We start from the raw sequence: 24368 nt of genomic DNA, 5'->3' as shown, positions 1-24368 counted from the left end.
CGGCCTTGCCAAAGACGCTCTGCTGTCAACACCAGGGGGACACGCACTGCCAGGACAGCTGTGCATGAGCAGGCCCTCACGCCTGGAGACAGAAGCAGGGGTGGGGAGTCGGGGCAGGGGGGCTGGCTTACACTCCCGAGGACAGTTCCCCCCGGTCCACACCGGCTCTCACCTGTGCTTGGCCGGCCTGCTTCCAGTGCTCGGCTGTGTCTCTGAGGGGGAGACCCGGGCCTGAAGAAGCGGCTTCCTCTTGCCGGGATTTTCCACGTTACCCGCGGAGCCCTCGGCTGTTGCTTTTTTTTGAGATTCTGCTGTATTGGTGTGGGGGGTGTCAGAGTGTGCAGAGGGGGTAAAGGAGTGTGTGGCAGGAAGCGGGGGAGGGGTGGAGGAGCTGGACACAGGGGACCCCAGGGCAGTGGCTGGAGGCCGAGGCGGGCTCCCATCTCCGGCTGGTCCTGCCTTCCCACCATTGCTGCCAGGTCCTGGGGTCTGTTCTGCGGAAGCCGGGGCGGTTGCTCCCGGCGTGGGGTCATGCAGGCTTCCTGCTGCTGACCCGCCAGCCTCCTCACTGGGCGTCCTCTCCCCCTCAAGCTGGACAGGCCCCGTGCTGGAGGACAGAGCCCCTCCTCCCCAGCCTGCCACCAGGGCCGCCCCTCCGCCACCTTCAGGCTGATCGCCTCTCTCGTCCTCCGACTCGACCTCCGGGATGGAGGGCAGGGTCAGGTCCAGATGGGCCACGCCTGGGGGCTTGGCCTCGCAGGGGGCCTGGAGGCCCCGAAGGGGGTCGGACAGCAGACCTTCATGGTCACTGGCTTTGCTCTGGTTCCATGCCATCCGGGTGTTGTCTCCCTGACTCCTGAAGAGGGGACCAGCCCTCCCTGAGCCGATCGTCGGCTGGGGACCCCCTGAGAAGCTCCCCTTGGAGGAGGGGCAGGGAGTGTGAGTCGCCAGGGCCGGGAGCCGCGGTCTGGTCACGGCCGCCCCCTCCTGGGAGTCTCCCATGTCCATCGCGTTTCTGGGAGTGGCCCCTGGTGGCGTTGGCTCCTGTGGGACCCCTCTGTCCCCATGAACCAGCCTGGGGGCCTCCTCCCCAGCCTCTTCTGTGGAGAGCTTCTTGGAAAACAGCGCCTGCTTCTTGGTATCCTTTCCGCCACCACGGGCATCCGGATCCATCTCTTCATGTCCCTGCGTCATCGCGGAGTCGGGTGTGGGGGCCGACTCCCCCGTGTGGAGGCGGGGCGCCATTTCTTTAACTGCAGGACTCAGCCTGCCACCCCCACCTGCATCCTTCGCAGAGTCTGGGTCCTCCCTGCTTGGGGGCTTTCCAGCGGGGCTGCCCCTCCTGCCTCTCCCGGGCGCAAGGGCAGATGCTACTTCTCGGGCCTCGTCCGATGAAGCGATATCACTTTGTTGTTCCTGCCAGGGAGACCCCAGAAGCCCTCCTTCTTGTCCCTCTTCAGGCTGTGTCCGGAGAGACTGTGCCAGGTCGTTAGTACTGGTCTTCTCTGGTGAATAGTCTTCCCTCCCTCCAGTCAGCGGAACGGGTGTCTGCTTGGAAAGCAAGCCCACAGCGTGGAGATCAATATTTGGAACTCGGGTCTGAGTCTCCTTTTCCAACTCTAGTTCCAGGAGCGAAGGCGGTTCTTCAGAGCTGGCTTGGCCCGGGTCTGCAGAGGGCCAGTTCTTAATTGGGGTGGATGTGGAGATGGGGGCCGCTATGGGAGAGGAGATAGAGGAGGAGCCCGAAGGGGACTCAGAGGATGGTGTCTCTGAGTCATGCCCCGTTTTAGAAGAGACAGGTACCTGCCCAGAGCCGGAAGCGAGAGTGGAAAGAAAGAGGGGGGAGTTAGTGGAAGGAGGGGGCCTGGGTGCGGGCCGAGCCTCTGGAGACACTTCCGGCCTGCAAAAAGGACAAAATAAAACCTGCAGGTCAGTTGCAGATGCAACATGAGAGGCAAGAGATATGTAAAACTATAGTCTTTCCAAAGATGAGAACTCTTTTTTTTTTTTTTAAATATATATTGGGGCAGTACCTTCAGAAGTTACACCAATATATTTTTTTTAATATATATTGGGGCAGTACCTTCAGAAGTTAAAGAAGGAACACCAATATATTTTTTTAATATATATTGGGGCAGTACCTTCAGAAGTTAAAGAAGCAACACCAATATATTTTTTTAACTATATATTGGGGCAGTACCTTCAGAAGTTAAAGAAGGAACACCAATACTTAACCCATAAAAGGCATGCTTTTATCATCAAGCACATCTGCTACAGAAAGGTCTGTTGCAATAGAAACAGAAAGGTCCCGGGAAAGCAACAGCCTGCAGTCTCTTCTGGTGATAAAAAAACCATCTGAAAAAACTCAGAGCCATTCGAGGCACACCACAGGGCAAGAGGCAGATTTTGAAGGGGAACTCTGTGTGTGTGTGTGTCTCTGTCTGTGTGTGTCTGTGTCTGTGAAATCAAAATAGGCAGAATCTCAAAAAAAAGTCTCTCCCACCCCAGCCAGTAGGAATACCATGACGGTGAATATGAGTCATGCCAAAAAGCAGAACCCCCGAGGCTCTTGCAACAAGGTGCAGAGTGAACACACAGAGGACCGCCCAGGCACACTCAACAGGGGACCAAGGGGCTCTTGTGTCAGCAAACCCACACCAAAGTGCAAGGAGAGAATACATCTGCCTCCAACGAAATACGCAGGAAGAACAGACTGATCCCCAATTCTGCACGTACCACCACCATGCAAACCTGTTGTTTTTCCCAGACCCTGACACTCAGAATCTGCTACAAAATCTGGGCGCTCCACTATGCTCTGCTTATCTCACTGAGATGGACAGACCAGTCCTGCCTACTTTTGCCAGAAGCAAAAAATATTTGCAGGGGAAACATTTGTGGCTAAGATATCTGGGGCAAAGATACTTACTGGGGATATGCCGGACAAGGGACAGACCACGCCTGCTGGCAGAGGCCCTGGGCTGGGACACGGAGGGGCTGGCTAAGAGCGACTTAGACTAGTAAACCCCCGGCTGCTACAGGGACCACCATAGACCAACAAGCAAGGCCCGCTCTACAGTAGGCCTGACTGCCAGGGTCCCCGCAGGGAGGGCCGAGACTCACCGGGGTTTCACGGCTCTGGTCTGGGGAGCCCTGGGCGAGAAAACAGGTGGGACAGGCGCAGCCTTGGGCTCTGGGTCAGCTTCTGGTTCTGGGAGCTGCTCATCTTCAAAGGGGTTCAGTGCTCGGCCCGGTCCAGCGGCAACAGGCGCAGCCTCTTTGTCCAATTTCTTCACAAGGTCGTCGGCAGGCCCCGGCTGGTGCTCCCCGGCCCTGAGCGCGGTGGGCGCTCCCTCCCTCTCCTTCCCTGAGGCGGCAGCAGGAGGGCTTTCACCCTCGCTGCCCTTGGCCGTGTCCTTCTTTCCCGGCACTAGGAAGGGCAGAGCTGGCTTCTTGTTCTCCTGTTTCTTGCTCTCTTTGGTTTCCTTTGCAGCCTCCAAGGTCGCCGGGGCCGCGTTCTCCCGAAGGTCCCTGCTGACTTGCGGCTGGTAGGACGGCAGGGACATAGACTTGAGGGCGTCCTTTGTGGAAGACTCGGGAGGCACCGCGCCTGCTTCCCCAGGCTCCCTCCAAGGCCGAGAGGCCAGGTTTTCCGTAGATGAGAACCACCGCTTCTTCCTGAGGTCTTGGGGGGATGGGGAGGGGGACGGGGAGATGTCCTTGGTCTCGGTCTTGGCCTCGGGCGGCTCCACGTAGACGTGGTTCCCATTGATACAGACGTTCGAGCGGGAGAGGGCATCGTTCTTAGACCGGAGGCCGCCCAGGAAGGAGAGGCCTTCCTTCTTGGGGAGACTGAAGTTGACCTGGTTCAGCTGCTTAGGATCTGCGCTTGCTGTCCTCTTGTGAGACAAGACTGCGGGGAGAAGACCCAAGAACCAAGGGGGTTAGAAATTAAGAGAAAGCAGCATCTGAGTCCTTATTTTGGTTGTCACAGCTGAGCGGGGTGTTTACTGGCATCCAGCAGGCGGAGGCCAGGATGTTGCTAGAGATGCCACAGAATACAGGAAGGCTCCCGTAACAAAGAGCTACCCACCCCAAATGTCAATGGTGCCGAGGTCAAGAAACTCTGCAAGGACCAGGGAGAAGGGCAGTGCTCTTGGCTGGGTTGCAGAATCTGGCCAGTGGTAGGGAACTGGTCACTGAATTTCAAAATACCCAGTTAATTCAGAGTTAAGGGAATTGGATTCCTCAGCTTTCATTAGGAACGTATTTCAAGGGAACTCAATATAATACCTGATGAATTAATGAACTATCAGAATTATTGTAAGGTTCTATGGTTTTATCCTTAATCTAAAAACAAAAAAGCAAACAAAAACCTTGCATGCTAGCCCCAAAAGCTTGTACGAATGCTCATCAGTTTTAGAGCCAGACATTATGAGAAAGGAATTTACATATTCCTAGAAACTAGAGGGGAGAAGGCAATGGCAACCCACTCCAGTACTCTTGCCTGGAGAATCCCATAGATGAAGGAGCCTGGTAGGCTGCAGTCCATGGGGTCGCTAAGAGTCGGACACGACTGAGTGAATTCACTTTCGCTTTTCACTTTCATCCACTGGAGAAGGAAATGGCAACCCACTCCAGTGTTCTTGCCTGGAGAATCCCAGGGACAGGGGAGCCTGGTGGGCTGCTGACTATGGGGTCGCACAGAGTTGGACATGACTGAAGTGACTTAGCAGCAGCAGCAGCAGAAACTAGAGGACTTAGAAATAGAGAAGACTTCCTAACCTTAGTTAGTACTCTTAAGTACCCACCATCATCACCACTACGATGACCACTGGCACCAGCATTTCCAGCACCATCAGTAAAAGCACCACCACCATCATCATCATCACTACTACTATAACCACCACCATCTACACCATCCCCACCATCATCACCACTACAGTAACCACTGCCATCAACACCATCCCCCAACACCATCCCCATCACCATTACTGTAACCACCACCATCTACACCATCCCCACCCCCACCACCAAGATTTGTTCGTTTCTTCTCTCCCAAAGCAAAGGAGGGGGAGAAGCCAAGTGAGAAGGAGGAGGAGACTCACCATCCGAGGCAGAGGAGGACTCGTCCTCGTCATCATCCTCCCACCGGGACTCGAAGTCCCCAGGACGAAGCATCACTTTGTCTGACTTTGAGGTTGGCAGGACGGACATGGACTGGGAAAGCGGCGTTCTCTGCAGGTTGGACTTGGAAAACAAGGTCTTGATCTTTGACTTCTTCTTCTTGTCTTTGGAAGGAGCCTCGTCATCGCTGTCAGCCGAGGGCGTCACGTGGGGGACGATGGCTGACACCGTATCGGACGCGCTGTCCTTATTCTTGCCCTTGATCTTGTCCTTCAGTTTCCCAAACGGGTTCCGAGACTTGTCTTTCATGGAAAGGTCAAACATGCTCGCAGTCATGTTGTTTCTCATAAACTGGATGTCAACCTCAATTTCTCCTCGCTCTTTATCCTTCTTCCCGGGTTTGGATTTCAAGGTGTACCACCTAGGAGGAGAAAGGCTGAGAGGTTAACTTTGAATTTAAGAGCCTAAAACAATGCTCACAGTCCTTTATCTGGCGTCTCCTCTCTGCTACTGCCAGCCTCATATAGAAACACATCCTATGCTCCCTTCTTTGGGGAACGTGGGGAGAGGGGAGGGGAGGGGAGGGCAGAACTCATAGTTTTATTTCTGGGAAGACACCCACTAGGCAGTACAGGATCTGATTCTGTACTTAGTGTACAAGTCATAGTCACTAAGTCACGTCCGACTCTTTACAACCCCACAGACTGTAGCCTGCCAGGCTCCTTTGTCCATGGAATTCTCCAGGCAAGAATACTGGAGAGGGCTGCCATTTCCTTCTCCAGCGGTACTTAGTGTATAGTCACCTAAAATCCTGATTCAGTAGAGAGTTATTTTTAAGAATAATATACACATTCCATCAAATCATTTCCTATGACTGGCTCTGACTGGTTTTTTCCTTCAAAGGGGTAAAACAGCTACAAAGATAAAGTGCAAATTTACAAGAGTATCTCAGAGAAAAGCAAGGGTTTGTAGAACAGTCCCTTCCAGGGAGTAATGGAAACTGCAAAACAGAGTAAAAAATATCTATTTAAAAAAAAAAAAAAAAAGTGAAATAAGCCAGAAACAAAGTGACAAATACTGTATGATTCCAGGGATGTGAGGCTTTCCCTGCATGAAAGTGTTCCTCGCTCCGTTGTGTCTGACTCTTTGCGATTCCGTGGTCTACACCCTGTCAGGCTCCTCTGTCCATGGGATTCTCCAGGCAAGAATACTGGAGTGGGTTGCCATTCCCTTCTCCAGGGGATCTTCCCAACCCAGGGATCGAACCCGGGTCTCCTGCATTACAAGCAGATTCTTTACCATCTGAGACACCAGGGTAGCTTAAGGCCCCTAGACGAGTCAAATTCAGAGACAGGAAAGAGAATGGTGGGTGCCAGGCGCTGGGGGTGGGGGTGAATGAGGAGTTAGCATTTAACGGGTACAGAGCATCAGCTGGAGGATAAAAAGTTTGGGACCTGGGTGGTGGGGACAGTTGCACAACAGTGTAAAAGTAAGTAATGCCACAGAACAAGAAACACGGTTAAAATGGTCACTTCTGTTACATGTATTTTACCACAAGGGGAAAAAACAAGAAACTGAGAGGAGACGCCCATCTCCAGCTTAATGATCAGAAAAAGGAATGTTTCAAGCATGATTCAAGTATTTCACTTGGTCCTTTGCAAACAACCTCACGATACGGCAAATGACATCCTATCAGCCCAGGAAAGACAAACTGCAGAGAAAGGAAACCTCTCCTTGGCATGTTCCATCGGGTGAATTGCAAAAATGTGAGCCCGGTGAGTGGCACGACTTCCACTGAACAAACAACTCCAAATACAGGGCCTCCCCACAGCCACCCCCGGGGTCACGTTCACACACTGAGAGCCACACTCTCATGTTCTTCTCGGTGACCTATTTAAGAGCTGAGGGCTATGGACTTTAAGGAAATGATGGTTTTGCCCAAATAAACACAATTTCCTCTTTCACCTTCAGCTTGTCTTACTCACCCGGCGTATTGCTGCCCCCACTGTCTTAGCTCATTCTGCACTTAAAGGGGCAGAGGGAAGCAGAAACATACTGAGAAATGTCCTCTAAGTCTCATGAGAATGGCATGAAGTAGACAGTATACCCACTTTACAGATAAGGAAAATTGAGGCTCACAAGTTAGGTAACTTGTACAAGGTCTTGCAATTGTTAAAAGGCACAGCCAGGACTCTGAGCCAGCTCTGCAGTTTCCCTAAAGCTCCTTTCTCTACACCAAGATTCCAACTTAGCACTCTCTCTCTGAACTCATCCTGGATGGGCCATCTCTTATGATATACAGGAAAAAAAGGGCTGGAATTAACATTCTTTATGAAGGAGGCTTAAGCTTCCAATTTAAATGTTCTAAGTCAAAAGACGAGAAGGGGGAAAGCCCCTATCGCTGACCTCAGCCTTAAGTCTCAAGGCTGTACGGAAAGTCCAGACTTACACTGGGTTGGCAAAATACAACCAAGGCCTGAGAACATGGTGGGAGCTGCAGTTTTGGATCTTTAGAAGAAAGCATTTAGGATTTTCAAAACTATAGTTCACAGCTGGAGGAGAAGGGAGATGCACGGTCTTTACAGACAGCCTCGCCTGCCAGCCTGGTGTCTTTCCATTACACGTCCAGGGCCTCACGGAGAACAGTTTGCATATCTGTCATTTAGATGTTGAGAGGATTATTTGTATCTTTTTCTCCTGACAGTCATGTGCTGACGTGGTAGCCTTGGTGATGAGGAGTGGCTAGCCTTAGTAAATACCAAGGGTAGGCACCTGAAAAGGAGAAGTTGCTGAGAGCTGAACTCGGAGGCTCAAATGACAACACAGACCACAAGGGGAGACCTCACCTCTCCACCAGGGCCTCCTCCCAGCTCTTTCACAGCCTCTCTGCTCACCCTCCCAGGGGATGCAAAGACTCCTGACCTTCAAAGAATACCACTTGCCCTTTCCCCCGGATGGGGCTGCCTTCCCCAAAGAATCAACATCAAAGCCTGTTTATTCTGAGTGAAGCTGCAGCCAACCCCAGGATCCTCCCCGAGGGCCTATTACCACCTGATGCATGGGTTCAGTCCCTGGGCACAAGAGTGGGATTTGTTTTGGAAATTTCCAACACCACCAGGAGGTGTGAACATGCACTCCGACTGTTCCTGTCGCTTATTTTCACCAGCAAACCCCAAACCAAAGGCCAGGTAGCCAAGAACAACCACTGGGATATTTAAGGATGGGAAAGGCAGGCTGAATCCCAGGCAGGGAGGCAGCCCCCTCTCAATCTGTGCTGGATTTATCAAAGCTGGAAGGGAAGACAGGAACTGTTTCAGCAACATTACCCTGATCATTAAATCCACACAGCTGAAGCAAGGGAGCTTTGACACAAGCATAATTTGATAGTTCATGAAAACCATGATCCAGAAATGTCTCACCCTAAAAAATTTCAAACCAGGACATATTTGTGGGTTTCAACACTGAAGCATCGGTTCAGTTTTTCAGTGTTTCTGTGAGTTTGATGTCCAGTGTACTTAATTCCAGCATGTCACGGAAGTAGTTCATAAATAATCAGGTCCCAGCGTGGCCACACAGCATGTGATGTCAGCCTGGGTAGGACCCAGCACCACCCTTCACATCAGCCCAGAAAGTTTGAGTTATCTCAGAAATTAGGGCTGGGTTTTCCCAGTACAAAGGGCAGAGTACAGACAGAAAGCCATAATTCTAATGCAGAAGGTTTATTTTTAAGCCTCTATTCTTAAAAAAATCCTGCAACCCATCAAAAAAGTGAAAAGTAAAAGGATCCCCTCTATAAACAGTCATCTTTACTTATAATTAAAATTTAGTTCTTCCAAAGTTAAGAAGATCTTTGAATATACAGCAAGAGACAGGACACGTACATAAACTATATTGTAAAGTAATAACAGCAACTGTTATTTTACAATGATGCTTTTACAAAATGAAGATTTTCAAGAAGACTCGTAAAAAGAACTTTTCTTAACAAATGTAAGTTTCTGATAGCCTTTAGATAATACCACTAAACCAAATAACAAATGACAAAAATTTTGCTGTGCTGTGCTCAGTCATGTCTGACTCTTTGCAACACCACGGACTGTGGCCCTCCAGGCTCCTCTGTCCCTGGAATTTTCCAGGCAAGAATACTGGAATGGGTTGCCATTTCCTACTCCAGGGGATCTTCCTGACCTAGGGATCAAATTCTCGTCTCCTACATTGGCAGGCAGATTTTTTATCACTGTACCACCTGGGAAGCCCAATAAATGACAAAACTCGACTGAAAAACCTGTTTACTTCATCCAGATCAACAGGAATCAATTACATGGAACTGAACGAACTGATGAGTGTGGTTTACAACTTTATGACTTTGTGGAAACTATACTAACTTTAATCTTTGTTTCGCAGAAAAACCTTTTCTCCTATGCTATGACCTACAACAAATCGAAAAAGTATACCTCTGTAAACAAACAAATGAAAAAATAATAACAGGCATAGGGTAAAAATTCCAATCATACAAAATGGTCTAAAATGAAAACTTTAATCTCCATGTCCCTCAGTCAGGCGAGGGTTTTGGGAATAAACATTCAAGCAAAAAATGCCTATTATCCAAACAGGCTGCCCAACTGTTTGGGGATTTTTTGGTTTGGGGTCTTCTTGGTCAAACATACGACAAGGCTAAACAGCTAAAAATACAGAAAAGTTCATTTAAGGCTTTTACCCTTTCAAAAAGATGTCTTATGAAGAAAGCAACAAGGGAATGTAAAAAAAGAGAATGAACAGGGTACAGAATGCAGGACACAGGGTCTGCCTCCCGAGGGGCCTGACTGGGGGACTAGAGTCCAGATACACATTGTCAAATCTCCTGGGTTTTTAAACACTCAAGTTTTGAAACAGCTAAAACAACCCAACCACGCGCAATTCCCAGGGCTGGTTTCCCTCAGCATGTAGGTTTCTCAGGACAAGGAAAGCTGATCCCAGGGGCCCTCCATCGGAATGTGGGCAGTGTGGTTCCTGCTCTGGGGAAATGAAAGGTCTCGCAGTGCATCCCAGCCGACGTGCGGGCTTACGGTTGTGTAAAGGACAGGCCGGTACGCCTCCAAAATAATCTGTCTGTAGCTGAAGCAGACATGTTTTTTCCTTTAAAACATTCCACAGGGTAGACGAAGAAAAAAAAAAATGACAGCTTCAGAGATTCAAGGCGGAGACAGGGAAATAATGGCTACAAAGATGTGGTCCATGCCCGCTCTGGCACAGCGGGCGCTGGAAACACAGAACCAAGAGGCCAGACAGTGGGAGACGGGACCGGCTCACCCGACGGTCATGGAGTGTCTGTTACACTGAATCAATGGCTGTTTTTTCTTTCTGATTATGAAGCGTGAGAAAATAATTTAACACGAAAAGAAATTCCTGCTAGCGTATACAATTTCAGATAAGGACATGTGTGAAATCACTCAGTTGTGTCTGACTCTTTGTGACCCCATGGACTGTAGCCTGCCAGACTCCTCTGTCCATGGGATTTTCCAGGCAAGAATACTGGAGTGGGGTGCCATTTCCTTCTCCAGGGAATCTTCCTGGCCCAGGGTTTGAACCCGGGTCTCCTGCATTGCCGGCAGACTCTTGACCCTTTGAACTACCAGGGAATCCCACAAGTAAGGACTGTCATACACAAAGAGAAGGAAATGGCAATCCACTCCAGTATCCTTGCCTGGAAAATCTCATGGACAGAAGAGCCTGGTGGGCTGCAGTCCATGGGGTCGCAAAGAGTCGGGCATGGCTGGGCGACTAACACTTACACTTACTTATACACAAAAAAGTTTCTCAGCTAAGTGAAATCCCATGGGGCTATAAGAACCACCTACTTGAGGACCCAGAAAAATGAATTAAGGCTCTACCCTCCCATCAGACACACGAAGCTCCAGGAAACACAAAGGCAAGGACGACCACTAGCTCCTTGTTTTAATGTGTTAGTGTTCATTTCAAGGGATGCTGTCTACATGGGCTCCAGGGTCAAGGACGGACTGCCTAGTTCCCTTCCGGTGCAAAGTCTCCACCCTGACTTGTAGCGTGAGTTATCCCCATGGGAACTGAACTTCAAGACACAGGGGATCATGGCCTCCGGTGAGGGGAGAAGCAGGAAGGACAGAACAGCACCTGAGTTTCATGTGTTTGAGATGAGGATGCACTTGATGGAAAAATTTTAAAAATCAGTTCCTTCACTGTCTTCCCCGGGGAAGAAAAATAAGGCTGAGAATCTCACAGGGTCAGCAGAGGAGGCTATCTAAAAGGGGTTGTGAGAAGGAGTGACTCCACGTGGGTGAAGTGTCTAGATTCTTCTCTTGGCAGTATAGAGGCAATGCATAGCAAACGGGGACAAAGACGTTTAAGACCTATAAAACGCTTGTGGGGTATACCCGGCAGAAGCTAAGTGGTTTAACAGGTTTTGTTACTGACCAAGGTAACTGGTCCTCGTTACCTAACTCTGAATACAGAGTCACCGATCAGCCATTCTTGCCGCCCCACTCCCCTCCCCAGGTGGACTTTCCCATCTGCCCATCACCAGCTACTTGGTGGTAAATTATGAAGATTGCAAATGGTTCCTTTTTGACCCCAATCCCTGAAACAGCCATTCTGCACCACTGAAAGGCTGTCTGTAGCCATCAAATTCAATCCTAAAAAGTTAGAAAATGATACAGGAAAGGAAAGATCGTATAAAAAGCAGGTTGAAAATGCTTTTGATCTTCCCATACTATTTGCTCTATGGAAAGTCCCTTAGAAAGTAATTAAAGCAGGTTATAGGAAAAAAGTTTTAACTGACTCTCTCTAATGCTAATTCAACCATTCCCTTTTGATGTATTTTCTTGAAGTATTTTTCCTGCATGTTTTAACTGAGAGACTTCAGACAAGTTACTTGACTTCTCTGGCTCCTCCTCTGAAACAAGGTTAAAAGCACCTACGATAAGGTGCTTACAAAGGATGTTACAAAGATTGTGCGTGCTTAGTCGCTCAGAACTGCCCGACTCTTTGCAACCCCAGGGACTGTAGCCCACCAGGCTCCTCGGGCCATGGGGATTCTCCAGGGAATAATACTGGAGTGGGTTGCCATGCCCTCCTCCAGGGGATCTTCCCAACCCAGGGATCGAACCCAGGTCTCCCACATTGCAGGTGGATTCTTTACCACCTGAGCTTAAATGGTTTAATATATGTAAAGAGCTTACAACAGTGCCTGGCACTTAATAAACACCTGGTGTTAGCTATGATCATGACTTGGTAATAACCAGAGAACACATGCAATTCTCTTTGTAGTGTGTTAAATATAGCTGTCGTACAGTCCCAGTATCCACTACTTTTAATGGCTGCATGATATTCGGTGAGTGCATTTATACCACTGTTCAGCCATGCATGTCGTTCTCAGAAGGGAATGTAAGATACCAACAGTTCAGACTGACGGTATTCCTAGGGATCCAAACTGACACCATCAAACACAAATAACAATGATTTGCATTTGAAGGGAGTGGGGAAAAAACTCAATTATAAAATTAGTTTGTATGATACAATTTCCAAAATTAAAAAGCAGATACGATATTTTGAAATATCATGTTGTTGTTCAGTCGCTCAGTCGGGTTCTACTCTTTGCAAGCCCATGGACTCTGCAGCATGCCAGGCTTCCCTGTCCTTTGTGAAGTGAAGTGATCAGTATGTAATTCTGTAATTTATCATGAGATGCAATGACCCTCAGAACTCTTCAGAACTTCTACAGAGGTGGGAGAGACAAGAAACAGAGGGTCCCCAAATGATTTCAGGCACACGCCAAGATGACATAACTGGCTGAAGTGTAAGGATCAAGGCATATTTTCTAAGTTGAAAGCAATACTCAACTCCGTGTAGGTAAAGACTACAGGAAATAACCAAGCATCAGTATTTTAAGATTTGCTAAGAATTAGAAATATTAACACATTTATAAACATGGAAGTCTGCCACTCTTCCTATCATCTAGTTACCAATGTTTTATTTGACCATATCTCAAAAAGCCACAAAAATTAATATTCTAACACCAGATCTGGTATCTTGCCTTTTGCCTCAAGGTAATGTATTTTATGTGATCTGCCAAAGAAGGGTCTCCGTGGGGTCCTTTGTCACTCAGGCACAGAGACCTTAAGGATGGAGAAAGGAAATGAGATGGTCTGGTTCACCACCTCCTGGCCAGGACAAAGGAAACAAACCAGCCCGGTAGACATCACAGCGCTTTCGGTCCTCTCTCAGCCCCCCAGACAGACTCACACTTCTTTCTTCGGGAACCCCTGGTGGGGGGTGTGTGTTAGTCACTCAGTTGTGTCCAACGACTCTTTGTGACCCCACGGACTGGGGCCTTTCCAGGCCCCTCCGTCCACGGGATTCTCCAGGCAAGAATACTGGAGTGGGTTGCCATTCCCTTCTCCAGGGGATCTTCCCGACCCAGGGATTGAACCTGGGTCTCCCACATTGCAGGCAGAATCTTTACCGTCTGAGCCACCAGGGAAGACTGCTTCTTGGTGGGGAAGCAGAGCATCTGACTCATCTGGTTATCAAGGTGAGTCCCAAGGAAGAGGGAAAAAAAAAACCACATACCGAGAGCATTTCAAAATCCTATTCTAACAACAAACTTCAGTAAGAATGAAGAGCTCCTTTGGTATAAGAAGAGACCCCACAGCCCAGTGCTGTGGGAGGCGGTACCCTTGAAGAAACAGCCCTGGGGCCCGCCTGTCCCTCACACAGGACATGGTACTCCGGATCACAAGAGGCCTTTTCAGACCAGGCCTTCTGGAGGCTGTGGTGGCTCTCCCTGGGCTAGCCACATCTCTTTTAATAAACAAGAAGTTTAAAAATGAAGCGTGCAGCCGTCGCACCTCTATAAAGTTTTTCTGGCATTTCTTATAAAACGTTTTCCTTTGGCTCCACTAGGGAGGGCAGTGTTCAGGAAAAGACACTTAATTCCAGCTGCCCTTTTTCTCCCCATGGGCACATTCCTAAATGTGTCCCTCAGGGACACCCTGGAGATGAAAGCCCTTGATTTCTCTCTAACAGATTATCTACACGCCTCTCTCTGCAGGAAAGGAATTTCTCATCTCATTAGTGCCTAAAAGCGGCTCCTTTGCCAAAGGCAACAGCGAGCCCCCGAGCGGCAGGGGACCTGCTTCTCCGGTGCTGAGCAGCAGTGCTGATGGGCAAGCCAGACCCCAAGTTCACACCGAGGCCACCCTTCCTCTCTAATCCACTCGGCTAAATGTAAGATGGCTTAAAACTCAACTTTCAAAAACCTAAGATCATGGCATCTGGTTCCATCACTTCATGGCAAAACAGAAGGGGAAAAAGTGGAAACAGTGACAGATTTTATTTTCTTGGGTTCCAGAATCACTGCAGATGGTGACTGCAGCCATGAAATTAAAAGATGCTTGCTCCCTGGAAGAAAAGTTATGAGAAACCCAGACAGCATATTACAAAGCAGAGATATCACTTTGCCAACAAAGGTCCGAATAGCTAAAGCTATGGATTTTCCAGTAGTCATGTATGGATGGACATGAGAGTTGGACCATAAAGAAGGATGAGGGCCAAAGAATTGATGCTTTCAAACTGTGGTGTTGGAGAAGACTCTTGAGAGTCCCTTTGAACTGCAAGGAGATCAAACTTGTCAATCCTAAAGGAAATCAACCCTGAATATTCATTGAAAGGATTGATGCTAAAGGTGAAACTCCAATACTCTGGCCATCTGATGTGAAGAGCTGACTCATTGGAAAAGACCCTGATGCTGGGAAAGATTGAAGGCGGGAGGAGAAGGAGACAGAGGATGAGATGGTTGGATGGCATCACCAACTGAATGGACATGCAACTGAGCAAAGTCCGGGAGTTGACGATGGACAGGGAGGCCCAGGGTGCTGCAGTCCATGGGGTTGCAACGAGTCAGGCATGACTGAGTGACTGAACAACAACAACAAATTTTTGAAATTAGAACACTAATTTTAAACTTCTTGTTTATGAAAAGAGACGTGGCTACCCCAGGGAGAACCACCACGGCCTCCAGAAGGCCTGGTCTGAAAAGGCCTCTTGTGATCCAGAGTACCGTGTTCTGTGTGAGGGACAGGCCGTTTCTTCAAGAGTGCCGCCTCCCACAGCATCAGGCTGTGGGGTTTCCTCTTACATGAAAGGAACTCTTCATTCTTACTGAAGTTTGTTGTTAGAATAGGATTTTGAAATGCTCTCGGTATATGGGTTTTCTTTTTTCCTCCTTGGGACTCACCTTGATAACCAGATGAGTCAGATGCTCTGCTTCCCCACCAAGAAGCAGAGTCTTCCCTGGTGGCTCAGACAGTAAAGATTCTGCCTGCAATGCGGGAGACCCAGGTTCAATCCCTGGGTCGGGAAGATCCCCTGGAGAAGGGAATGGCAACCCACTCCAGTATTCTTGCCTGGAGAATCCCATGGACGGAGGAGCCTGGCAGGGCTCCAGTCTGTGGGGTAGAAGTGTTTAACAAAGATTAAACAGTTCTCCACATCCCACTGGCAAATGACCGCCTGCCCTATGTCTCCAGGGACTGTAACCACTTACTTGCCCATTCAGAGATGTTGGAACACCTGGGCTAGGTCACACAGCAAATGAAGAGACGGAAGTGGGCCCTGGACAAGGGGAAAGAGTGTCAGCTGGCCTGGTCTCCAGCTGCGGCACAAGGTCCGACCTAGGACACCTTCAGGGAAGCACAACCCGCTCACCGAGTCTTTCCACACCGATGCCGGTTTTCTTCAAAGGCTGATCAAGGTTCTGGTTGTTAATTCTGTTGGAATTCAAAGGCTCTGAGGCTTAGAGATCCAAGTAGGCTGTGAACCAAAGGCCACCCAGGGCCTGGCTGTGAGATGAAATAAGGCCTTAAATGCCTTCGAATCACTCCCTCCGTTCACGGAGGACATCCGAACCCTCTAGAGCTAAACCACGGCCAGCATCCTTCCCAATGTACAGGGTGAGAAGCAGCTTCCTCAGACATAGAGCAATTAAAAACCAGAGCAGGGAAAAGGAGACCAAAGATTATTGTCCAGGGGGACGGAAGGATGATGTCAGCAAATACAGGTTAGAGCTAATGACAGTTTAATAAGCACATGTATTGTTTTTAATGTAATCATAACATTTTTAAATTAATAACTACAATTAAAATGACAGAGATACTATTTATAAAAGCCTTCCTCTGATGGTGGTTGTAGAAATACAACAGAGGTCTTTGTAACCAAAGGGAAGTTGAGCCAAACAAGGCTCTTTTGTACGTTCACCTTCCCCTGATGCGAAAAACCTTTACATGGTTGGAATGGTTGACTGACTTGCCTCCAGAGTTGTGTTTTTCACTGACGGATTTACTTCCCCTCGTGTTGTGTATCATTTTTCCTTTTCTCGGTCCTGTGTTCCTTGTGGCAGTGACTCCACCTGCCGTGTTGGCGCAACCGGTGAGGTCACATCAGTTAGGCTATTACAGAACAAAGACTCGGCCTGTGCTAAAAGTGCAAACACTTGGGGACGCACAGGTACACACCCTGGTTTCGATGGTGTTTCCTACTCATTTGCTCCAACAGAAGACTCGACACACAGGCATCATGGCCCATGTTGTCTTTGCCAAGACATGTTGACCTCACTCTTGTATCACAGTGACTGCTGGGGAAAGCAAGCCATCACCGTTTCCTGGTTCACATTCAACAGCAAGTTCTCCTTATTTTATTTGTTCATTCTTATCACTTCCTCTCGCTCTCCCCCACCCACATCCAATCCACCACCAGTAAGGCCAAATGAACCTTGGAAATATTTCTGAAACCCACCCACCACTGTCCATGCCCACGCCTGTCACCCTCCTCCTGCCAGAGCCTCCCAGCCCACCTGTCGGGTTCCAGGCTAAACCTGCTCCAAATCTGCTCTCCATCAGACAGCCAGACTTTCACAAACTGGATCACGTCACCCCTCTGCTTTCAACACTCAGCAGTTTCCATTGCTCTTGAAGGAAGCCCGGCCTTCGTCTTCAGCCTCAATCTAGGCAACCTCTCCAGCTTCCCAGGTCTTCCTGCCTCAGGGCCTTGCACAGGCTGCTCCCCTTCCTCTACTTTTCACTGGAAAAATTCCTCTTTATCTTCCAGGCCTCTGCCTCAAGAGAGGCCATCTGCAATCTTTGCTCTTTCTCTTATGATACCCTGTTCTCTTCCTCCACCACACTCATCGCAGCACAAGATTACTCATCTTTGTGTTCATCTGTGTTCAGTCGCTAAGTTGTGTCCGACTCTTTGAGACCCTGTGGACTGCAGCACACCAGACTCCTCTGTCTTTCACTATCTCCCAGAGTTTGCTCCGATTCATGTCCATTGAGTCGGTGATGCCATCCAACCATCTCATCCTCTGTCACCCCCTACCTTCTTGCTCTCAATCTTTCCCTGCATCAGGGTCTTTTCCAATGAGTCAGCTTGTCGCATCAGGTGGCCAAAGTATTAAAGCTTCAGCTTCAGCATCAGTCCTTCCAATGAATATTCATGGTGTTTACTGTCTATCTCCCCACAAGGCTCTGGGCTTCCTGAAAGCAAGGATCATTGTTTATGCTGTCTACCCAGTGCCTCAAAAATAGTAGGTGTTAAAAAATAATTACTAAAAGTATGGATGAACTTTAAAAACAAGCGGGGGGAAAGGCAGTGAGAACTTTCTGCATTGCTAACTGAATGCCTTGTAAATGAAATCACCATCAAATCATATCACATAAAGCACACCTTTCACATCACAGGAACCGTGACTTTGATGCACCCTCCCCTCTGAATCACTCCATTCCCCCACTGTGAACAGGCTGGGGTTACTTCTTCCAGAGCCCATAGATCACCAATCCTGGACACTGAGCCATCAGTTTCCTATACTGGGTGGAGGGGGCCTCTGCCAGTTTGGAGATGGGAGGGTTTCCAGTAAAGCCTCAATGTCATCTTTAAGAGGAATCTCAAAAAAACACAAATACTTAACCAGTAACAGCATTGCTCAAATTTTCCAGTCCGTTACAAAAAGCCGAGAAGTGCTTAGGAAACCCAGAGGTGTTCTACAAGCGCAAATGCCGACGGCTCAGATTTGTGAAGTTGAGATCTCTGTGCTCATCTGTGACTTCTCTGCCTCCCACTCTCCCAGAAAAACAATGGTCTCACCCTTCTTCTTAATCACCTGAATTTCCTTTGGCAACATATTACACCATCTTACTACACTTACAGTTCTTCAAAATGTCTAACCTTTACCAGCATCCAAATCCTTTCTATGCAGCCAAATGCTCTCTTGAATCTTCAAGAAAGATGAGAAAATGACCCTCCATCATTCACTCTCTCTCCATATCTGAAAGGCTATTGTATCAAATTTCATCCTATCTGGTTACACAACGGCCTTCCAGTCACCAGCCTGAATATTTATTTTAATCTGTCTTTAAGCAATTACTGCCCCCATTTTTATTGCTGTTGGTATTCTTAAAAGATGCTTGGTTTTGAGTTTGGTTTTTTTTGTCCAATCTAGGACCCCTAGCTACTCAAGACTAGACAGCAGAGAAGCCCGCATGTTGGTCCCCTTACTCTGCCTCTCAGATTCACGTCTGTTTCATGATCACGGGACTTAACTGACTTCCATTTAACCAAAGCTCAGCTGAGACCACAGAGAAGTATGGATGAGTCTGCCCTCTGTATCCACAGGTCCTCAGATTCAACCAAAATATAAATATCTCAAAAATATTCAAGAAAAAAAAAAACCTCCAGAAAACTCCAAAAAGCAAAACTTGGATTCATGCACGGGCAACTATTTATATAGCATTTCCATGGTATTTACAACTACTTACAAGAAGCCTGGCATGCTGCAGTCCATAGGTTCGTAAAGAGTTAGACACAACTGAGCCACAGAACAACAACGTGGCATATATATCATATTAGGTATTATAAGTAATCTAGAGATGATTTAAAGTATACAGGAGGATGTACAAAAAGTGTTAGTCACTCAGTCGTGCCCGACTCTTTGCGACCCCATGGACTGCAGCCTACCAGACTCCTCTGTCCATGAGATTTTCCAGGCAAGGATACTGGAGTGGGGTGCCATTTCCTTCTCCAAGGATGTACAAAGGTTATACACAAAGATGAAGCCATTTTATATAAGGGGCTTCAGCATCCGCAGATTGTGGCATTGAGGGGGGAGGGAAGCTGGAACCAATCACCCTTGGATATGAGGGACAATTGCATTAATAGCAGTGCAAAATCAGTTCCTTTCAATTTCTTCTTACCTAAAGGGGCCACACACTCTTCCCTATTAAATGGATCCTATCTATACGTCCGTCTCTGTTTAGTGTTTTAAAGATATGTATCATCACACTGCAGCCATGAAATTAAAAGACACTTGCTCCTTGGAAGAAAAGCTATGACCAACCTAGACAGCATATTAAAAAGCAGAGACATTATTTTGTCAACAAAGATCCGTCTAGTCAAAGCTATGGTTTTTCCAGTAGTCATGTATGGATGTGAGAGCTGGACTATAAAAAAGCTGAGCGCCAAAGAATTGATGTTTTTAAACTGTGGTGTTGGAGAAGACTCTTGAGAGTTCCTTGGACTGCAAGGAGATCCAACCAGTCCATCCTAAAGGAAATCAGTCCTAAATATTCATTGGAAGGACTGATGCTGAAGCTGAAACTCCAATACTTTGGCCACCTCATGCGAAGAACTGACTCAATGGAAAGACCCTGATGCTGGGAAAGATTGAAGGAGGGAGGAGAAGGGGATGACAGAGGATGAGATGGTTGGATGGCATCACCGACTCTGTGGACATGAGTTTGAGTAAGCTCTGGGAGTTGGTGACAGTCAGGGAAGCCTGGCGTGCTGCAGTCCATGGGGTCGCAAAGAGTCAGACACAACTGAGAGACTGAACTGAACTGAACTGATCATCACCCTAGTCTGAGGTCGGCAAAATCTGAGTCATTACAAAAAGCATATTCTCTTGATTCCAAATGTTTGATATGTGGGGTCTTATTAAGAGAACAAATGAAAATATCAGCAAATTTATCTCTTAACACTTTGAGTTTTAACTTCTGGACCACAACTATTTTCTGTAAAGATTAACATACATGCACGCACACACACATTAAACTATAGGCCAAGATGTGAGCTTTTCTTTTGATTTTGGTTTTAATGTCTAAGGTGGAGTCAAACCCTTAATAACCAGTTCAAATGATCCTCCTAGCCCAACCAGATTCTTTCTGTTAAACTTCCACCTAAAAGTGTATGTCTCATGCTGCAAATTACAGCTATCTTGGGCACCCAAGTGAAGTACCAGGACATCAGACAGGCCTGGTTTAACTGAGTTCCCCTATCATCTTGGAAAGTCCCAGGAAGTGACAGATGGAAAGCTTGAGATTTTGCCTACTGCTGGAGGAGTGAAGAAGGCTTCCTTTGTAGTTATTAAAAAATCAACTAAGCATGGTTTTCCTACAAGCTGATATTGTAACTAAGTGGTCACAAGCTTATATAATAGGGACAGGAGTAATTACCAAGGTTTAGAATTACATCAGAGAGGATGGGAAAAATGAAGGTGCAGAGACTGAACCTTTCCTGAAATAGGGGAACTTGAGGAGGTTTTTGTTCCTCCCAAACCAGTAACAGGACCTTTTGAATCAATACATGGGGCTCCATTAATCCAGGAACCCGGAAACATCTTATAAATATCAGCTAAATCTGGCCACAAGCTCCATCGGTACATGGGGAAACTTGGGTATTTAGAGACGGAGCATCCTGAAGCCCAACAGTGAGCCAGGGCCAGAGTGGGCACCAGACCCAGAGATCTGGAATCCCTATCTCTAGCAGGGAGATCCAATCTACTTTTCAAGGGAATAAGAAGAAACAGATGGTAGAGACAGACATGATATCCACACATCTTGGACGGGACAAGGCAAAGGACAGTACATCCAAGGCCCCAAATGTCATTTAATCAAGCAGAAAGTTAGGACTGCTCCAGCCCCTGGTCAGCAAAGATGCTGCTGCTCACCTTACAGCTTGTAAGCTGATGCCACAAAGATACCCCATCCATCCTCACCTCTAGGCTCTCCCTTTTTATCTGATTCGAGCTCAGAAATGCCTGTTCATCTTTGGCTGGATAAAGGAAGCAGTTATAACATTTGCAAGAACCTACAGAAAAGAGAGTCTGGTAACATCAAATCCTCTGGCTCTTCCTGCTTCCTTCCCAAGTGAAAGTTAAAATACCATGTATATCTAAAACATACAGCGTGAATCAGAGTGCTTCATAAACCACAGGAGTTAGGTGATAACATGACTAGCATATTTAAGGTCCAGCAAGGTAACCAATTAAGCTAAGCGAGGCTGTGTGTGTGAACCTGCTCAGTCATGTCCAACTCTTGTGGGACCCCATGGACTGTAGCCCACCAGGCTCCTCTGTCCATGGATTTCTGGGCAAGAATACTGGAGTGGGTTACCATTTCCTTCTCTAGGGATCTTCCCCACCCAGGGATGGAACCTGCGTCTCCTGCATTGGCAGGTGAATTCTTTACTGCTGAACCAGAGAGGAAGCCCTAAAGGAGGCTAGCTCTGGGTATAACAGATGAGCATAATCAAATGTTCCATTCCAAACACTGAGAGAAAACAAACCGGTAACACTTCAGAATGCACAGGAGTTTGCTTTGCTTTCCCTGCAGGAGTGTGTTACCCTAAGAGAAACATCTTAAGGAGGGAGGGGAGCTACAGGTGGGCAGCCATCCTGCCCCTCCCAACCCCCGGCTCAGTAGGACCAGAGAGAACTTTGCAAACTCCAGAGCGAAAACAGGGCCTACTTTTCAGTTTAGCCTGGCTAACCGCAGGCCCTGGTTCCAGCCATCACTGGGAAATCCTCAGTAATTTGGGGCCGAGGGCAAACATGGTTAGGGTATTTTGGTCTGAAAGTTAAGACCAAGCTGTTCTAGCATTCCTAGAGGAGGAAAGGAAGGAGGGAGGGGCAAATTCTCCCGATCAACCCCTAAGGCGTTGGTGAGATGGGGGTAGGGGATAGCCTTCGCTGAGCAGCCCGCGTTCCCCTTTCCCCACCCCACACCCACACCCACCCCTAGCTCGGCCCCTGAGCGAGCCTCTAGGGCTTTGGTGTCAGTGGATCTAACTGCTCCAGTTGGTTTTCCCAGCGCTCCGGCCCAGCCATTCACAGCTCGATGTCCAGTACAATGAAATACCCAGGAGGCTTTACACGTAAGCTGAACCCTACATCAAATATACACAGCTACTCAGCGAATAAGAGGAATTCATCAGCCCACACATAGTTTCAATTCATCAAAAATTCATGAAGTGATTACTAAATGCCAGGCGCTGAGCGCCGTCCCGTAGATTAAAAAAAAAAAATCCCCAGGTACCGGAACCCACCTACTGGGAGAGCCGGGGCAGTACAGCCCAAGGAGAAGCTAGGCGAGAATACTAGAACCGGCCGAGCGAGGGGGGGATTGAGGAGGGTCCCCCTCCGCAAAGGCGTGGCCCCGGCCGTCCCCTTGGAGAGACACATTCTCCAAGGGTCTCGGCGCTCCTGCCAGGCTTCGTGCTCGCACCGCCCGTCTCCCCGCGCTCGCCACCCGTCCGCACACTCACTGGGTCCTCCGGCGGCCCTGATTCTGGTGCAGCCCCCGCAGGTCCACCTCCGCGCGGCCGAGGAACTTGTCGAGGCCGAGCAGCGCGCGGTGCAGCACGGTGAGCTGCAGGGTGGCGGCGGCGGCGGGCGCGGCCTCGGCCGACAGCAGCGGCGGCAGCTCGAAGGTGGCCTCTTCGCGCCACACGGGCGCGCCCAGGCTGCGCTCCGACACCGAGGTGGCGTACTTCTCCTTGCCCACCTGGATCACCGCATACGCGTCGCTCGTGCCCCCGGGACCCTTGGCCCTCAAGCCTCGCGCCTGCAGTACCGTCACCTGCACGTGCGTCGGGGACCACACGGCCCCGGGGCCCCGGCCCGCCGAGGCTGCCAGGGACATGGTGGCGGTTCTGCTACCCAAACGAAAAGTAGAGGTGATCGCCGCGACCGGCGGCCCCTACCGCCCGCCCCAGTCTCCGCAGCCTCTTTAAGCCTTCCGGTCACGCCCCTCTGTGCCCCGCCCCCAGACAGTCCCCGCCCACCGCCCCCACCTGCAGGACCTGTCCGACTCCGCCCCTTAGGGGGCGGGCCTTGGAGACTTCTACCCTAAGGGGTGGTCAGTTTTGTTCAGTTCACTCTCTCAGTCGTGTCCGATTCTGCGACCCCATGGACTGCAGCAGCCCGGGCTTCCCTGTCTATCACCAACTCCCGGAGCTTGCTCAACTCATGTCCATGCAGTCGGTGATGCCAAGAGGTGATGCTAAATGCTAAAAAGATGTCCCCAACGGCCAAAGGTCGCCCAGCCCAACCGGATCTGGCCGGAGCAGCGATTAGGGGAGTCAGACCTCATTTCCAGACTGGTCTTGCCCTCTGGCAGGTGTTTGGCTTTGTACAGATTCCTTAGTTACCTTTGGGTCTCAGTTTCTTTATATGTAAAATGAGAGAGCAACCACCTCAGAGACTGCTGTAAAAAAAAAATGTCATGTTACCTGGCACAGGGTGCGTTCTCAATAAATGGTAGCTATGAGGATGAGTGGTAAAGTATCCGCGTGCAATGCAGGAGACCAGGTTCGATCCCTGGGTAGGGAAGATCCCCTGGAGAAGGAAATGGCAACCCACTCAGTATTCCTGCCTGGGAAATCCTATGGACAGAGGAGACTGGTGGGCTACAGTCCAAGGGGTCGCAAAAGAGTCGGACACGACTTAGCGACTAAAGAACAAAAACAATGCGAGTGACTGCGAAGGCGATCCCAAATTCGTTGCTCTTCCTACTTTGGCCGCTGGGGCCGTTACTCCGGAGGAAAGTCGGTTCGGGGAAGGTGCCAGGTAGGTGGCAATTGACGAGGATGTTTTGAAGGCCAGAAAAGGTGAAGGCACAAGCAGGGGGCACCTGTGGTGGCTTGGGAGCTTTCTACTTTGCCCCACCCTCACCAAATAAGGTGAGGCTGAGAGGCTAAGTCAGGGAAGGGGACTAAAGGAGGAACTGGAAATGGGATTGCCAAACGGACCTCCTCGGGAGCAGAGGCCCTCCCCCCACCCCCACCCTCGGAGTTCCCCATTTCTCCTCGCTGGACCCTCTGCAGTCTCTCCTCGCTCTTTAACTCTGGGCTCTCCATCAGGCACTTCCTGGTTCGCAGTTTCCTTT

At 49.0% G+C, this 24368-nt stretch overlaps 1 protein-coding gene across 2 annotated transcripts in view; it reads right to left on the bottom strand.

Moving 5' to 3' along the window:
• Positions 1 to 23205, bottom strand: part of RAB11FIP1 (RAB11 family interacting protein 1) — a 34259-nt gene extending 11054 nt beyond the window's left edge. Inside the window, exons 1-4 of one of the 2 annotated variants that reach the window (XM_070364424.1) lie at positions 22747 to 23205; positions 5106 to 5545; positions 3121 to 3910; positions 173 to 1900 (exon numbers count right to left, since the gene is read on the bottom strand). In XM_070364424.1, the coding sequence (XP_070220525.1) occupies positions 173 to 1900; positions 3121 to 3910; positions 5106 to 5545; positions 22747 to 23123 (3335 nt within the window). In that variant the 5' untranslated portion in view covers positions 23124 to 23205. The remainder of the gene's footprint in view (positions 1 to 172; positions 1901 to 3120; positions 3911 to 5105; positions 5546 to 22746) is intronic. The other variant, XM_070364425.1, reaches the window with a different exon arrangement.
• Between the last annotated feature and the right edge of the window lie 1163 nt (positions 23206 to 24368).

Source organism: Bos mutus, chromosome 27, assembly GCF_027580195.1.
Source record: "Bos mutus isolate GX-2022 chromosome 27, NWIPB_WYAK_1.1, whole genome shotgun sequence".
Taxonomy (NCBI): Eukaryota; Metazoa; Chordata; class Mammalia; order Artiodactyla; family Bovidae; genus Bos; species Bos mutus.
This window is presented reverse-complemented; position numbering and strand designations above follow the sequence as displayed.